Source organism: Drosophila teissieri, chromosome 3R, assembly GCF_016746235.2.
Source record: "Drosophila teissieri strain GT53w chromosome 3R, Prin_Dtei_1.1, whole genome shotgun sequence".
Taxonomy (NCBI): Eukaryota; Metazoa; Arthropoda; class Insecta; order Diptera; family Drosophilidae; genus Drosophila; species Drosophila teissieri.
The window spans coordinates 2745605-2764277 of NC_053032.1; the positions used below are offsets into that span (position 1 = coordinate 2745605).

At 39.2% G+C, this 18673-nt stretch overlaps 2 protein-coding genes across 3 annotated transcripts in view; one reads left to right on the top strand and one right to left on the bottom strand.

Moving 5' to 3' along the window:
• Positions 1-2522: 2522 nt before the first annotated feature.
• The window catches only part of LOC122622501 (poly [ADP-ribose] polymerase), a 53557-nt gene continuing 37406 nt past the window's right edge, over positions 2523-18673 (top strand). The window contains exons 1-3 of one of the 2 annotated variants that reach the window (XM_043800973.1): positions 2523-2736; positions 9520-9661; positions 9717-10050. In XM_043800973.1, the coding sequence (XP_043656908.1) occupies positions 2623-2736; positions 9520-9661; positions 9717-10050 (590 nt within the window). In that variant the 5' untranslated portion in view covers positions 2523-2622. The remainder of the gene's footprint in view (positions 2737-9519; positions 9662-9716; positions 10051-18673) is intronic. The other variant, XM_043800971.1, reaches the window with a different exon arrangement.
• LOC122622500 (uncharacterized protein K02A2.6-like) lies at positions 3885-8831 on the bottom strand. The gene is made up of 2 exons (XM_043800970.1): positions 8815-8831; positions 3885-8010 (listed from the first exon to the last, which is right to left on the bottom strand). The coding sequence occupies exon 2, from the start codon at positions 7990-7992 to the stop codon at positions 4036-4038; it is 3957 nt and encodes a 1318-aa protein (XP_043656905.1). The 5' UTR covers positions 7993-8010; positions 8815-8831; the 3' UTR covers positions 3885-4035.

Here is an 18673-nt window from a genome sequence, read left to right on the forward strand (position 1 = left end):
CAAAAGACTCCATCTTTTTGGGAATCGATTTTATGGACCGAAGTTAGTTTCTTTGAATACCATGGTTCAAAAAATAAATTTTACTGCAGATTACCTCAATACATTCATGAGGTCCGTATCTCAACGTTTACCACATAATGGCGGCAGTGTGATGTTCTGGGATAGTGTTTGCTTCAACGGGATCGGTGATTTGGTTCCGATTAATGGTACACTGAATCAAGACCACTATTCGAGTATCCTAAATGACCACGCATTGCTGGCCGCAGACAGAGTCATTGGGCAAAACGTTATCCTGCAACAGGATAATGCTCCTTGCCATAAAGCAAAAATGGTTACAACGTTTTCAAGGGATTTGGACGTACAATTATATGATTGTACTCCCCAAAGTGTGGGCTTACATAACACGCAAAAGGAGTCCAAAGTTAACATGAACGCGTGAGGAAACACACGTTTGCCAAAAGTAATAGATGCCAAAGGAGGGTTTAATTTTGTATTAATTTCTTATCTAGTCTTAAAAGATTTGCCAAATTAGAAAATTCTGGCTAATACTTTTGCCCTCTCACTTTAATGAATTTGTATTTTTTGTTTATAAGCTTTAATAGGAAATATATTGTTTCTGTTCTTTTTTATTACATTACTACACTATTGTCATAAATAAATATCTTTAAAATTCTTTGGATAAATAAAATATAGTATATTACACAAAACTTGCATTTTTATTTTTGTTTATATACTAATGTCTACGATTATATATTCTTTGTTTATTAATAATTCGGTCAACTTTTTATTGGCAATACAGTACCCCTCAACTGAATAGGTATGAAAAACCTATCTTACTTTAAATCATCGTTCGGAATACATTTTATTCGGTTCTTTCTATTTATTATACCCGTTATTCGTTGTGTAAAAGAGTTTACTTGATTTGTTAAAAAGTATGTAACTGGATGAAGGAAGCGTTTCTGACCATATAAATTATTTATATTATTGATCAGTATCAATAGCCGAGTCGATATGCCCATGTCCGTCTGTCTATCCGTATAAACGTCGAGATCTCAGGAACTATAAAAGCTAGAAAGTTTAAGCATAAAGACTCCAGAGATATAGACGCAGCGCAAGTTTAATGACCCATGTTGCCATGACCACTCTAACGCCCACAAACCGCCCAAAGCTGCCGCGCCCACACTTTTGAAAAATGTTTTGATATTTTTTCACATTTTTGTTAGTCCTGTAAACATTTCTCGATTTGCCCAAAAAAAATTTGCCACGCCCACTCTAACGCCCACAACCAGCCAAAAACTGTCAGTGTTGAAGTCTCTCCTTTGCACATTCACTAGCTCAGTAACGGGTATCAGATAGTCAGGGAACTCGACTATAGCGTTCTCTCTTGTTTTTATTATATTTTCCGCAGTTTCTATTGATATAACATATGTATATACATATATTACATATCATTTACACTTCCACTAGCTGAGTAATGGGTATCGCCCTTGTTTACTTATGAAACCTTTCTATGTCGGTTAAACCAATTTCGCTAGCAGTATAAAATGTTCTGGGTTTTCTTCGATTTCTTCTAAATGAAGAGTTTTGCTAATATTACAAACTTCAAATTTGGTTAAGATATTTTAAAAAAGCTTCTGTGCGTCTGGAATATTATATTTCGTCTTAAAATTGTCGTTAATCTTAATTCGTTGATGTATGTTTGTAGATTCGTGTATTTATAATAATTTTTATTGAAAGAAGTGACTAAATTCGTTTACTTTTTCAGCTTTATTGTCTTTAGACTATTATTTTATCTGCATCGTGATGTACTTTGATGTCAAGTCATCAACATCGTGAATAATTCAGTTAAGGATAATAACTTCCATTACTCATGGAGTAAAAGGGTGTACTAGATTTCTTGACAAGTGTGTAACAGGTAGAATAAATTCATATTTACGATTACTTGAAAAGTCAATATAAATGTCGAGATCTTAAAAGCTCAAAATCTAAAGTCGAGTTCCCCGACTATCACATACTCGTTACTCAGCGGGTGGAATTGCGATTGAGAAAGTTCATCATTTTTTTTGGCATATCGATGGAAATTTGAAAGACAAATAACAAAATGATAAAATCTTAATACTTTATTGAAAAGCATGGGATTGGCAGTTTGGGCGGTTTGTGGCCGTTAGAGTTGGTTTGGAAAAAAATGTTTGGAACACCGATAGAAACTGGCAATAGAAATCAAAAAATATAATGGGCGGTTATGGTCTGCTTGGTAGGCTGGGGAAACATTTGTTTGGCATGCCGATAGTAATTTGAACGAAAAGATAAAAAAAATTAAAACACAGTTTTCAAAATCGTGGGGAGGCCAATTGACGTATCTCACAAGCCAGAATTTTTGGGAAAGTTTCATTTACGAACTGGGGCTTTGAAACAAAATAGACACAAATCTTATTCTTAATCTCTGAGATGACTACACTTCCTTCTTAAAATAGGAAATTTATAATCAACACAAAATTAGAATCATTGGAAATCGTGTATAACAATATTTTTGTTGTGCTTACATCGATACATAATACATAATTTGATAAATATTGAACAAGTTATCCGGAAATTCCCTATATAATACGTTCAAAGTCTAATATGAATAGTGAATTACCTTTTTTTGCCGAATATGCTAGAACTGGACGAGCCACTTGTAAAGGATGTAAAAGTTCTATTCCTATGGATAACCTTCGAATTGCTGTTATGGTTCAAGTAAGCTTCTATAAATACAATTGTCAATCGTCTGCAGAGCGGAGCGGCGCTGCCGGTGACGCCAGCAGCGAAGCGGCGTTCTTTATTTCATATATATTCTTATGAGTAGGAGTTGTGAATGCATGCATCGCTTGTGTGCGAGAGATACAAGACCTGTGCTTGTTTAGTCCTTCCTTTTTTTATTAAAACCATTTTAGTTGTTGGTTTCATAAATGCTTTATTTCATATTCCAAGATCGGTTTGAAAGTCTGTACCTAAATCTAAGTTTACTGAGTTGAAATAAAGTCTCCTCTTTCTGTTGACTCCGCGAAGTTTCTGTGTTTGTCGCTGAGCCGTGTGGCGTGGACGGAAGATCGGCATGGACAGACTATGTTTACATTAATACACTGTAACTAAATGTTTCCATTGGTACAGTGGGTATTCGCTAAAGCGATATATGCTAAGTACATTTCACTTTAAAATACCCTGATTGTCGTCCTAAACAAGTCCCGTCATACAACTTTTTCGAGTGGAAGGGGTTTCACAAGTAGGAAAGATTGTATTTCATTTTGTCGCGCGTTAGATTCTTTCATATTTCCCGTGCAACGGATCTGTGAGCACTCCGAGAAAAGCTTCTGTGCGCATTACCTGAAATGCTTTTGCAAGCATTACCTCAAATGCATCTGTAAGCATTATGAAGAACTTCTGTATCTTTTTCGAAACAAGTATTCCAGAATATTTATATTACAATACTTTTGGAAACGTTTCTGAAGAATGTTTCTGGATAGTTTTCAGAAGCCTTGTTGATTTATCCTGGTAGAGGAAAGGCGAACTTCTGCAAAAGGAAACAACGAAAATAAGGAAACAGCACAGTAATAAATTAAATGTATTATATTTACAATTATTATTAATAATGTGCTACTTACTTGCATACAAACCCAAATCTAAAAGCCGTCGCTAGATTTCTTTGAAAACACTGACGATTTTGACGATTCAAAAATGACAAAGCAATGTAAGAAAACATAAACGTCTTTGGCTACGCTCCTACGAAATTAAAGCACAGGGTCAACACGTTGTCGTTTTATATCTTAATGTAGCCCATTTCAGGGTTAAATAGCTATAATTATAATTGTAACAACCTGTACTTTTAAAGAATAACACAACCACAATTTAGATCGTCAACTTATTTATTACACTTCGATGTGATTGCTTCCAAAGTCAAAGTCAGACTAATAACTACGAATTAAGTATGTATAACAAAAGAGTACAGTCAAGTAAAGTGTGTGAGAGAAAGAGAGAGAGAGAGCCGTCGATCCTCTCTCAGCATCGTGGTGCTGGTTCCCACATCCCTTCCTTCCTCACCAGCTTCAGCTTCAGGGCATCCATGTCGTGTGTCTCGTTCTCTTCCGGGGTCGGCAAGCTTGGTGGTGTCCCAGGATCCAGAGACTGACCCGCATCAAGCATAGGTAAGGGGTCAATGTTAGGCGCATCGGACGGTGTACTCTGTTTCGGAAACTTTTTAAGATGACTTACATTCCTCATAAGGGTTCGGCCCTCCCCTTTTACTTTCACTATATTTCCTTTCCTCTCCACCACTTCATATTCAGTAGTGTCGAAGTTCGGAGTAAGCTTGTGGGGAAAAACTACATTTTTAAGGACCACTTTGTCTCCTACTCTGATATCCGCTTCTCTTGCTCCCCTTTTTTTGTCTGCAACTTCCTTTCCCTTTTGCTTAACGATACAGTCTCTATCTTTTTCCGCTGAATCAGAAAATTCGCCTACCAAATCTTGTACCCCTGGGATCTTATCTCGAATGACTCGATTAAACATTAACTCAGTTGGAGCTGTGCCTGTAGTTCCATGAGGAGTGACGTTATACATGAACGTGAACGATCGAATCTCATCCTTCAGATTCCTCTTGTGCAGATGGGCAATTTTCAGACGTTTGACGAGCGCTTTATTCATATTTTCTACCTCGCCATTGGCCTGTGGCCAATAAGGAGGCGTCGTGATTTGTTCAATCCCGCATAATTTGCAATAGTGTCGGAACTCAGCGCTTACGTACTGTCGACCGTTATCCGTTCGCAGCTGTTTTGGGTACCCAAGTCTACAGAAAATTTCTTTACACGCGTCAATAAGCGACTCCGATGTAATAGATCGCAAGAACTTAAATTCCATATATCTTGAATAATAATCGATTAGGACTAAGATGTATTCGTTATTCGGCAATGGCCCTAGCAAGTCTGTTGCCACTGCAAGCCACGGACCGTTCGGAAATTCAGTTCTCTTCATCGGCGGCGGATTTGCTGCTCGAGAAACCAGAGTACAATCCATGCAGTCCTTTACAAATCTTTCGGCGTCTTTGTCTATTTGGGGCCACCACACTTTGGCTCTTAATCGCCGCTTCATTGCCGATTCGCCTGGATGGCCTTCGTGTGCCAACGTCAACACTTTCTGCCTTAGCTTTGATGGAATAACAATGCGTACTCCCCTCAACATAATTGTTCCCACAGTTGATAATTCGTGTCGGAATGGGTACAGTTTACTTGAAAGTGCAGAGTTCCAAGAACCCTGTTGGAGGCACATCATTGCGTCAACGATTTCTTCGTCATGAATGCTCTTCTCGGCCAACTCAGATATCTCAATCGACGTGGGTACCGCATTTTTGATTATCAAGAGTATGCTGTGCTCGCCCTTGATATCGTAACACTCTGATGATGCCTGTTCACACAGCCGTGATAAACTGTCAGCAATATTTTCCTTCCCGGATTTGTATATAACTTTAAATTTATACGCCTGGAGGCGCAACAGCCATCTTTCAATCCGTGCCGGCGGTTTTGATGTTGGTTTAAAAATTGTCTCCAGAGGCTTATGGTCCGTCACTAATTCAAACTCCAGTCCCAGTAAGTAAAAATAATATCTTTCTACTGCCCAGACCAAAGCCAAACTTTCTTTCTCCGTTTGGGAGTATCGTTTCTCCACATCGGTTAAGCTTCGACTAGCAAATTCAATTATTTTTGGCTCGTGATCATTGTTAAATTGTAATAATACTGCCCCCAAAGCTACAGGGCTAGCATCTGCTATCACTCTAGTTTTATTGTTGGGGTCAAAATATGAGAGACTTGGGATTTTAGCTAATGCTGACTTGAGTTTTTGAAACCCCTGGTCTTGAACTGGTCCCCAGATGAACTTCTCATCCTTTTTTAACAACCCACGCAGTGGTTCAGTCAAATCGGCCAGGTCTGGAATAAATTTACCCACGTAAGTGACCAAGCCAAGGAAACTCCGCGTCTCTTCTTTATTTTTGGGTGCTCGAAAGGAACCGATAGCAGCTATTTTCTCAGGATCAGCCATTATCCCTGTATTCGTTAAGATGTGTCCCAAGAATTTGATTTTGGTCGTCTTCCAAATGCACTTCTCATCGTTTAGGAGTATATTATATTCTTTGAAGACCTTACGAACCTTTTTGACTGCAGCATCATGTTCCTGTTCGCTATTTCCAAAAATTATTACGTCGTCGATATAATTCATTACGTTCTCGCACGATGAAAGAAGTTCCTCGAGCCGTCTTTGGAAGATTTCAGGCGCCGCGTTTATGCCAAACATCAATCGCTTGTATCTGAACAGTCCTCGAGGTGTGATGAAAGTGGTAATCGGTCTACTTGCTTCGTCTAGTTCCAACTGGTGATATGCGTCCTTTAGATCCAATCGTGAAAATAATTTGGCATTTCGTAATTTAGTCATAAAGGATTCGAACGTAGGCAGAGGATAGTTTTCACGAAGAATGGCTCGGTTGGCCTGTCGCATATCCAGACATAGTCGAATGTCGCCATTCGGCTTAAACGCAATTACCATCGGGGAGATCCAAGGACTGTGACCACTCACCGGTTCAATAATGTCCATGCGGTGTGCTTCTTCTAACTTAGCATTCACCTTGTCTTCCAACGCCACCGGAATTCGCCTCATTGGTTGTTTTACGGGGTCAACATCCGGATCTATTGTTAGCTTAACGCTAACGCTTTTCCATTTTGGGAACGGCGCTATGATTTCAATGTGATTAACCGGTAACCCCATTCGGAGAACATTTAGCTTTGTAGCCGTTTCCCTTCCAAGCAATGACTGCCGTCCTTTTTCAATGACGAAAAATGATGCAATTTGTTCCGGATTATCCTTGATCGCTATTGGTGCCTCAAAGACACAAATAACATTTAAAATTTCGTCCGAGGCATATCCCTTAAACTGATTATGCGCATTCGCGCGAACATTGAAAACTGCTGCATTCTTTGTTTTTAAAACAAACCAATCGTCTTGCGAGATCAGGTTGAACCGGGAGCCGGAATCGATTATTAATGAAACGTTCTCGCCTCCAATTCGGCATGTAATCAATTCTTCATGTTCCTCGTCACTGTGTATTTTTAAGCAATGTTCCCGCTTTGTCTCGTTACCCTCTTGGTTTGAATCTTCAATTCGATGTATATTTCTGCGCTTGAAATTCTGATCGTTCGATTGTGGGTATGGGCGTTTTAGAATCGTTCGGCATTTGCTGGCAAAATGACCCAGCCGAGAGCACCGGTTACACTTTATCTGCCGGGCCGGGCACGTGGGACTATCTTCTTTATGGCCTGACCGCCCACACCTTCCACACTCGCTATTATGCAGTTTCCGTGGTTTCCAATTAGAAATTTTATTGACGGTGTCTGGTAAATGTTTCGGAAACATCAGATGTGACTGTTTATTTATTTCTTCATCTACCTGACACGCGTTGATAACTTCACTTAATGTTTGTTCTTTCTCTAACAGTTTCTTTTTAAGTTCTGAGTTAGCCCAAGTATCAATAAGTTTGTCCTTTAGACATATTTCTTCTATCTCGGCTTTCGTGGAACCAAACTGGCATTTTTGAAGTTGCTGACGCAGTCGAAGTATAAATTTCCCCACTGTTTCGCCTTCGTCAGGAGATATTTTCCTAAAAAGGTGTCTCTCGAACGTCGAATTTTGTTTGGGAGAAAAGTACGATGTTAATTTCTCAACCAATATGGAGAAAACGTCATTATCAGCTTCTTCATTATATTCAACTATAGCATCCGGTAGTGCGTATGCAACCGTCTGAAGTTGCGTGCCCCCCAAGTGTAATAATTTCATTCTCTTCTGAGTTACCGAGTTGACGCTTTCCACCTGTAGGTATATGTTGAAAGCTCGGAGCCACTTCTCCCATTCATCTCGAAGTAACGCCTTCTCCACATTCTCACAAAGGAATGGTTTTATTACGCTGTCCGCCATCACGAACAAGCTTTATGTCTAGAAAAAAAAACAAAAATTAATTTTATGGTTTTTTTTTTTTCAAGTAATTTCTATTTTAATTATATTCTTTTTCTCTTTGCTTAAACCCACTCTATAATCGCAGTATGATAGTTGGCTATGTAAGTTATCACAAATTGTCTTTCTGTCTCTGTACTCGACCGCTGACCACTGTCCGGCAAAATACGTACTGCTTATTAAATGGTTGTCCATACGCACAGGTACACACACCGGTATGCATACATACAAATATATATATTTTCATCGGCTGATTGCCTCTGACCACTGTCAGATAGAATTTTTTTTTTCAACCCTTGTTAAATAACTGTACCGGCAATTTGCCTTTGACCGCTGTCAAATAATATAGTTATTTCTTATTAAACATTTGTTTAATGTGTATTTTATTTTCATCGGCCGTTTGCCTCTGACCACTGTCAGATAAAACTTATCTCTTTTTTTTTTTATTTACAGTTATTTTTCTTTTTTTTTTCATTACAATATACCTCTCTGACCACTGTCATATAGAATTTTATGTTAAAAATGCACATGCACACGTCTGTGTGTGTGTATATGCACTGATCTGCAACCAATTCCGTTGCTTTGTGTACACCTGCATGTATGTGTGTGTTCTTGTGTCTCACACAAGAAACGAAGAACCAAACGCAAAAGAACCGAAGAAAAGAAAAAAAAACAACGGGGCTTTGCAGAAATCGCTTGCACACATACATACTTGCACACGATTATTTCATTAATTATGTTTTTATTCCTTCGCTTTAGTTTAATTTCATAGTGTTTTTTTTTTACCTCGTCGCCAATGTAACAACCTGTACTTTTAAAGAATAACACAACCACAATTTAGATCGTCAACTTATTTATTACACTTCGATGTGATTGCTTCCAAAGTCAAAGTCAGACTAATAACTACGAATTAAGTATGTATAACAAAAGAGTACAGTCAAGTAAAGTGTGTGAGAGAAAGAGAGAGAGAGAGCCGTCGATCCTCTCTCAGCATCGTGGTGCTGGTTCCCACAATAATTATAGATATGAGCGGAGAGCCTAGATAAGCCGATACAAGAAGAGTAAAAAATATAAAGAGTAAATATAAGAGTAAAAAATATATAAATATAAGAAAATAAAAATATAAAGACCTAACTAACACTACTCCAGAAAATACTTTAATAGCAACTTCTATTTAGTGAAAGTGCGATAGCACTTTGCGTGGCAAAAAGATTTTTGGTAAATCGATCAAAATTTACAAAACTAAGGTACAGTCCTGAGGTTAGACGTTCAAAGGGACAAACAGACCGGCATAGCCAGGGTTACAGGGCACTGACCAATAAAAATGGGCATCATTGCTAATAGATAAGTACATACGTAGATACATTAACTTAATATTAAAAAAAAGGTGATTGGATGTCAATTGCGATGCTTAAAAAAGGATTAATAATTGATTCGTTTCTTTATTAATGGAAAAAATTAAACTATTTTATTTTATTTCCTATTCTTTAGTCTGCATTTCATGATGCCAAAGTTCCGAATTGGTTTCATAAAACCTGTTTTTTTAAAAACCAGCGTCCCTGCTCAGTAGGAGACATATATAATTTTGGAAATCTTCGATTTGCTGACCAAAAGGAATTAACGAATCTTGTGGGTAAGTATTTAAAACATTTCTATATAAATTTAAAAACATTTAGAAATTTACTTAGAAAATTTACAAGGAGTTATAAGCTCACAATTAGGAAAGAAGCGATCGAAGGCTGCTAACTTAGCACTAAAAGACTTTGGGATTGAATATGCAAAATCTAGTAGATCGACGTGTCGTGGATGTGAACAAAAAATAAATAAGGATTTAATTCGCTTACGTAAAACCGTTTATGATACTGAAGTTGGTATGAAGTACGGAGGCCAGCCTTTGTGGTATCATTTGGACTGCTTCACCCAATTGCGTTCTGAGCTTGGCTGGTTTGATTCAGGTGACAATGTGCCAGGTTTTAAGAGCTTAGCCGATGATGATCAAGCTGAAGTTAAAAACGCCCTACCGTAAGTTAATATCTTATTGTATCTTTATTAACTGTTCGGTAATAATATAACATATGTAATTTGATCCTGTAATTCGACCCACTAAGTATTGTGATCTTTTCTAATTCATTCATTAGGTGTGTAATAATAGTAAATAGTATAATTCGTTAAAAAGTATGTAACAGGTATATGCAAGCGCTTAGACCCTAAAAAGAGAATCTAAATTTGATCCGAACCTAAAAAGATAATATATATTGAATCAGACCCTGTCCGTATAAACGCTGTGATTTTGGGAATTTTAGAAGTTGAGAAGTTGCAATTAAGCATGTAGATTCTAGGGAAGCGGACACAGCAAAATTTTTGTTCAGAAACTTGACACGCCCATTTAAATGCCAACAAAGTGCCTAAAAGTCCTGGTGATCATTTGCCGGAGGTTGCGGGGCATTCCCCTTAGGCAGCCTACCACCAGCGGCTTTCTTGAGCTTTGGAGATTCTACTAATAGCTTAAGTATATTAAATTGTGAATCTACCGTGGAAAGAATATCATCAGCTCGACGAATACTATCTCTAGCCACGCCAAAACTTCTGATCAGTCCTTTCAAGCCACCTTTAGTTTGGCGCATAAACAATTTCATTTCATTCGCAACCCCTAGGCAAGCATCACAACAGTATTTTAGATTTGGGCCTTTAGTTAGGCCATAACTTGTTAGGCCGTTAAAACCAGCGCACTCAGTGTGCACCATTTTACCATTTGATACCCAACAAGTCATTTTTGATTGCTCATACTTGTTTACCTGACGGCATTTGTTTTGGAAGCAGACATCATTGGTTTCCATATTTAATTGTAACCAAACACTGTACCAAAACACAAAATCAAAACTTGTAAGCGAACTGTGAAATGTACCGCAGTCTGCACGCTTAGAGCTTTGGATTTTGTGTGGGAGAGCGAGAGAGCGGGTACACAGTGCAGTTTAAATTCAAAAACAACACCAAACAGCACTAAGGACAGCGCACGAAAAAGAGAGTAAACAAAACACAAAGACAGAAAGAGAACATATTGAATTAATTTATTTAAATAATGCACGAATCACAAGAGTTTCACACGCGAAGCGAACGGAACCTTAACTAATACAGTAAACGAAATTGAATTATTTAAGAAACAAAGCAGAACTAAGCCGCTGAGCAGACCCTCCAGCTTCGTCCGCACCTGCTAGAAAAAAAGGCGTGGGGTGGAATGTTCGTCTTTCACTGGGCGTATTGCTACAGGGACTGCGGCGTAAAACGGTCGACTGCGCGGAGCGTCGGTAGGAACTGAACAGGCGTCTGGCGGGACCGACCGGGACAGAGCAAGGGACTGGAGGTTGCGGCTAGCAAGGCATACGCCTTGAACGCCCAGCACTTCTGGGTCTGGGAAAGGTGACGCTTCCCTAAGCCCACAGCCTTTACTTTCCTCAGCAATCACGCGTGGCCGCGGCTGTAACAAGCGAGGGTCTACGTCCGCGACGGGAGAGCGGACACCACTGGAGAATCAAATCACAGTGTAAAACTAGGCAAGAATAAAGTTCAAGGAAACGATAACTGCTAAATGTTGTTACTGGTAACCGGGTGATCACGTTTAATATAATATAATATATATTCAATATATTAATATAGAATATATTATATATATTATGTATTCATATTTTATATGGTTTACTTTAAAGACAATTAAATATTCAGTGGCGAGTATCAGACTTCCTTTTGGTATTAGTAAACACAGACGTCAGAGCCCTCAGAGCGAAGTCGTGAATAGTCACGACGTGTGTGGTGGCAAACTCTATACTCTATCTGGAGTATCAAAAATCGCGGAAAGATAGACGCGATATAGAAAACAGTAACGGTTGAGGAAATATATATGTATATACTAGTAAGATCTAAGAATTTGTTGAAAACGTTAGTATTCATCGCTTTAAGAACAGCAGAAAGTCAGAATTAGAGATAATAGGATACAATCTATTATAGTCAGAACATATTACTCTGTAGGGATCATGCAACTCATAGTTAGATCTACATTGATTTAAAATTAGGGATACGTAATTTCTAGTGAATCTGCTTGGAACAGAGAAGTTTAGACGACTAACCAAGTCGGGACTAACAACTTCACCACGAATAAGATTAAAATAAAGACTGTTCCAAGCATCGTTCTACGGTTAGCTAGGGAGGGTAAGTTAATTAACATTAGTCTACTGGAATTGAGATGTGATCTAAGGTTTGCATCCCAATTAAGGCGCCGTAAGGCAAAAAGTTAGAAGTTCCTTTGAACCGATTCAATGCGGTCCGAGTAATCTTCGTATTGTGGACTCCACACAGGTGATCCATACTCAAGAATCGCACGGACTAGAGATATGAATAAGATTTTGGTCATGTAAGGATCATCAAATTCCTTTGACCACCGTTTTATAAAACTAAGCACACCCCTGAAATTATTGACAATAGACGACATATGGTCTGATTTAAGTTAAGGGTCCAGAAGAACACCAAGATCATCAACCCGTGTTAATCTGTCCAAAGAGCACCCACTTAGAGTGTAAGTCGCGTGTATTGAGTTGACACGACAAAAAGTCATAACTTTACACTTGGAGCCATTTAAGTTTAATAGCTATCTATTTGAAAGCTATCTAGATCGGATTGTAAGTCCAAATGGCGAGAAATGTCCTTATACTGCAGGCATAATTTTACATCGTCAGCGTACATAAGTACACGCCAATGCTTTATTATTAAGGGAAGGTCGTTGATAAATAAGTTAAAAAGGAGCGGACCTAGGTGGCTTCCTTGTGGGACTCCGGATGTGACTCGGAGAATACAAGAAAGATAATTTTTAAAGAGGACCCGTTGAGTCCTGCCATTCAGATAACTTAGAATCCATTTTAGGAGATCAACAGGGAAACCTAATAATTCAAGTTTCCTTACTAAAACTGAATGATTAATAGTGTCAAATGCTTTACTAAAATCTGTGTAGATGACATCTGTTTGAAGATTATATTTGAAGCCCTGTTCTACGAAGGAGGTTAGCTCCAGAAGGTTAGTAGTTGTTGATCTGCGTTTCGTGAACCAAATATGGAGATATATTTGACCTACAAAGGTGCTGCAAATGGGGAGTGATAACGTTTTCAAAAAGCATAGGGATAGCCGACAATTTAGAGATTCCTCTTTAATTACTTGCATCCGATTTGCTACCTGGAGAGGGATCACAAAGGACTCCTGTCATATATGGGGGAACTGTGAAGATTCCAGAGATAAGTTAAACGGTTTCAGTAGAGGCTTGCACAAGGCTTCCGTACAGAATCTAAGCACACAGCCAATAATTCCGTCGGGACCTGGAGCATAGACAGGCTTAACACGCTGAAGATAAAGCAGTGGGCTTTCGTTTACAGTGGGACAAAATATTAAATTCGACTTTTATACCGCGTAAGAGTAAGGCTGTTCGCAATGAGGTAACGTAGAATATGTGGTTTGAAAAAACTTGGCAAATAGATCGGCTATTGCCTGATCCGATGTTACCGTAGTATTTTCAAACAAGAAAGAACGCTATAGCAAGTTCCCCGACTATCTGATATCCGTTACTTAGCTAGTGGAAGTGCGAATGAGAGTCTTCAAAACTGACAGTTTTTGGCGGCTTGTGGGCGTTAGAGTGGGCGTGGGAAAACGTATTTTGGCAAATCGATAAAAATGTACAAGACTAATATAAAAATGAAAAAATATCAATACATTTTTCAAAAGTGTGGGCGTGGCAGCTTTGAGCGGTTTGTGGGCGTTAGAGTGGGCGTGGCAAAACGTATTTTGGCACATCGATACAAAAATTTACAAGACTAAATAAAAATGACCAAATATCAAAACATTTTTCAAAAGTGTGGGCGTGGCAGCTTTGGGCGGTTTGTGGGCGTTAGAGTGGGCATGGCAAACATTTTTTGGCAAATCGATAGTAATTTACAAGACTAATTTAAAAATGAAAAAATATCCAAACATTTTTTAAAAGTGGGCGTGGCAACATGAATCGACAGACTTGCGCTGCGTCTATGTCTCTGGAGTCTGTATGCTTAATATGAAGTTTCTAGCTTTTGTAGTTCCTGAGATCTCAACGTTCATACGTACGGACAGACGGGCAGACGGACATGGCCATATCGACTCGGCTATTGATCCTGATCAAGAATACATATATTACCTTATATGGTCGGAAACGATTCCTTCTGCCTGTTTTATACTTTTCAACGAATCTAGTATAACCTTTTACTTTACGAGTAAGGGGTATAAAAATAGCGAGGAAGGGTAAGAGGTTGTTTTGCGGTTAGTGTTAACGGAATTATAAAAATGTTTGGGATACTGTGCGAGCTGAAACTTACAACAGTTTAAATAATAATTATAAAACTGAGCATTAAGTTCGGTAAAATTTAACCGAGCACTTACATATTTAGAAAATATAGACTAAGAACCGGTATTTTTAAAATTTGTATAAAGTCGGGACTTAACATTTCTTATATGTGTCATCTCTTTATTAAACTAAGGAGGTTTGTTAGAGATGGACGGATAGTATATCGGAACACAAGAGTTAAAGAATGATTTAATTTCAGTATAAAAACAAGAGAGAACGCTATAGTCGAGTTCCCCGACTATCTGATACCCGTTACTCAGATGGTGAAAGTGCGCATGAGAGTCTTCAACACTGACAGTTTTTGCGGTTTGTGGGAGTTGAAGTGGGCGTGGCAAAAAGTTTTTTAGCAAATCGATCGAATTTTACAAGACTAATACAAAAATGAAAAAATATCAAAAAAATTTTCAAATGTGTAGGCGTGGCAGCATTGGGCGGTTTGTGGACGTTAGAGTGGGCGTGGCAAAAAGTTTTTTGGCAAACCGATAGGAATTATGAAGACTAACACAAAAATGGAAAAATATAGAAACATTTTTCAAAAGTGAGGGCGTAGCAGTGTGGGCGTTAGAGTGAGCGTGGCAACATGAATCGACAAACTTGCGCTGCTTCTATGTCTCTGGAGTCTGCATGCTGAGTCTCAACTTTCTAGCTTTTATAGTTCCTGAGATCTCGACGTTCATACGGACGGACAGACGGACGGACAGACGAACGGACATGGCCAGATCGACTCGCCTATTGATCCTGATCAAGAATATATATATACTTTATATGGTCGGAAACGCTTCCTTCTGCCTGTTACATACTTTTTAACGAATCTAGTATACCCTTTTACTCTACGAGTAACGGGTATAAATATTTTGTTACGTCGGTGTATTCGTGCCGGTGCCTGGATAATGACTCAGGCCGAGGGAGGGGCATCCGATATTCAGGCACCATGATGCCAGCGTAACCTCGTCGATTTTGGGTCGTGGGATCTTGGTTAGCCCCTCACCTCTCCAACATAGCGAGAATAAATATTAGTAGTGCCTGAAAAAGTTCGTACCGTTCGTCAGTCAGCAGTCCTCACTGCCCCACAATCCACTATATCTTCATGATCGTAAAACGATCGGGGAATGTTTCGGCCACGTTCCCTTTCATTCATGCGTCCGCATGCCTGATGGATCGTCGCGGGGCGTGCAATACGATCCCCTTTTGTTAAGGTTGTCCGTCAAACGTTATGTCATCGTTTTTGACATACTCCACTTCTCGCGTCAGCCCCCCTTCTGGAAATGTTTACCTACTCATTTCGTCGTAGTTACAATAATAGCATAATTGAGTAATAGATTGTTGGCTAGTGCCATGTTAAACAAACAAAATTAAAAGGCTAGCATACAAAAATTATGATAAGGCTATAATTGTTTTTAGCGAGGAGTAAAAATTGTTGGCTATTCACGACTACAAACGTCGCTCTGAGGGCTCTTGTTTTTGCATACAAAAACCAGGCGGATACTCGCCGCTGAAAAGTAATTTTTATTTAAGACAATATCGAACACAAAAATATTTAACTTCTTTTAATGAAATACATTACCTGGAAGAGGCTAAGTATACAATATTTTTCTTTAAACCTGATTCCCTTCGGTTACCATTGTTACAAAAATATACTTATATTTACTAATGGTGTAAAAATAAAATGAGAACGAGAATATATGTATATATATGAATATAGAGAAAACTCGGGAACATGGTTCCGTCAAACTTACCCCACTTTAATCCGGAGCGATGAGATCTCGACGCGTTGGATCCTAGGTGTTGTTATATATATATATAGTGATGGAGTTATAATATGTATGTATATTACCTTCGTGCACCAATTAATTGTAACCGAACCATAATAAGATATACACAAATAAAGATAAAAAAAAATACACAAAGTGTATTCGGCTCTCAGATTACTTGGAGTAAGCACTTGTTAGAAAAGTCTACGCTGTTGCCTGTTTGCGCTGATATTCACATTGACGTCAAAGCACCGGTTCACTTGTTCTTTTATTTAATTGTTTTGCCGTTAGTATTTTCAATTAAGCACTTTGTGGGAATCCGGATTCTGTCCAGGGTATGGTGATAGTCCATCCTCCGCTGTACGGATCTCTTGTACATTTTCACTAGCTTTACTGATCTTCTATTAAAGCTAGTGAAAATGCCATGTACTTATGTACACTGACGATGTAAAATTATGCCTGCAGTATAAGGACATTTCTCGCCATTTGGACTTACAATCTGTTCTAGATAGCTTTCAAATAGATAGCTTTTAAACTTAAATGGCTCCAAGTGTAAAGTTATGACTTTTTGTCGTGTCAACTCAATACACGCGACATACACTCTAATTGGGTGCTTTTTGGACAGAATAACACGGGTTGATGATCTTTGTGTTCTTCTGGACCATAAACTTAAATTTTCAGACCATATATCGTTTATTGTCAATAATTTCAGGGGTGTGCTTAGTTTTATAAAACGGTGGTTAAAGGAATTTGATGATCCTTACATGACCAAAATCTTATTCATATCTCCAGTCCGTGCGATTCTTGAGTATGGATCACCTGTGTGGAGTCCACAATACGAAGATTACTCGGACCGCATTGAATCGGTTCAAAGGAACTTCTAACTTTTTGCCTTACGGCGCCTTGATTGGGATGCAAACCTTAGAACACATCCTTATTCCAGTACACTAATGTTAATTAACTTACCCTCCCTAGCTAACCGTAGAACGATGCTTGGAACAGTCTTTATTTTAATCTTATTCGTGGTGAAGTTGATAGTCCCGACTTGGTTAGGTTAGGTTATGTTTTACCGGCCGTCGGTTATCCGACGCACTTAGACCATTGGAGGTCCGTTGTGATACCGTGTATGTTTTCCCCTTTTGCCCGCAGAGGTTCGTGTGAAGTTAGCAGTTTCCCCAGCCAGAGGCGCTAGTGAATTTTTATATCCGATGTGGCTCGGTGTCGGACAGGTCGGACGTGTCTATCAGGAATCTGCTTCCTAATTGAGCAAGTCTGTTCGCTTGCAGTGCTGGACAGTGGCATAGTAGATGCTCTACTGTTTCTTTAATTTCTTCGTCTCTGCAGCTACGGCAGAAATCATTATACGGGGCATTTAGTCTTTTGGCATGGGTATCTATCAACCAATGCCCTGTGATGACTCTCATTGCAGTGCTGAGGTTTGCTCTGGTCCATCTTAATTTCGATACTGTTTTCGAGTGACTAGAGATTGAGCCAATCGAGATGCGAAGGCCTAGCTGTTCGGAGTAAACTCCTCCTCCTACTCTGTTCTGTAGTTTTGACCCATCCGTATAGAAGCATATAGCATTCTGGGGGCCAGGTATTTGTGAGTTCCAATCGTCCCTCTCTGGGATGATTGTGTTGAAAGGTGTTTGTATGTACTCCGTAGGAGTGCAGTAGTCTGTCCTGAAGGGGACTATTTGAAGGTTTTTTAGGATACATGAGTGACCCACTTCACTGGTTCCACCGTTTGGTATCTCTAAGCCTGATTGCCGCTACTGTGGCCTGTTCCATGCCAGCTAGTTCTGGGCTTGGGAGGTTGAGTATGGCATTTAGGGCTTCGTTTGGGGTGGTGCGTAAAGCACTGCTGATGCAGAGTGCCGCAGCTCTTTGCATTTTTGCTAGCATTTTTATGCTGGATTTCTTTTTCAGAGCCGGCCACCATACCACGATCCCGTACAGTAGTATTGGTCTGACAATAGCCGTATATATCCAGTTTACTATATAGGGTGTCATGCCCCATTTGAGCCCTATTGCTTTCTTGCACGTGAAAAGTGCAATTGAAGCATTTTTATATCTGTCTGTGAGGTTCAGATTCCAGCTTAGTTTTCTGTCAAGTATTACGCCCAGGTATCTTGCGTTGTTACTGAAGGAAAGTCTTTGATTGTTGAGGATGGGTGGGACTAGGTCTGGTATGTTGTACTTCCTAGTGAAGAGAACAAGCTCGGTCTTTGAGGGGTTAATTCCTAATCCGTTATTTTTGGTCCAGCTGGACAAAACACTGAATTTTTTTGCTCATGAGATCGCATAGCGTTTGGGGGTATTTGCCTGTAAAGATGATAGCAACGTCATCCCTTCCATGTCGCGTAGAATCGAGTTGACTGCTATGTTCCATAGAAGTGGGGAGAGGACGCCTCCTTGCGCAGTGCCTCTGCTGACGTGTCTAGTGAGGGTTGACGCGCCTAGTGAAGACATAACCTTCCTGCAG

Excerpts from the sequence above, each read along its gene's own strand:
- LOC122622500 (XM_043800970.1), bottom strand. The coding sequence starts at position 7,992 with ATGGCGGACAGCGTAATAAAACCATTCCTTTGTGAGAATGTGGAGAAG.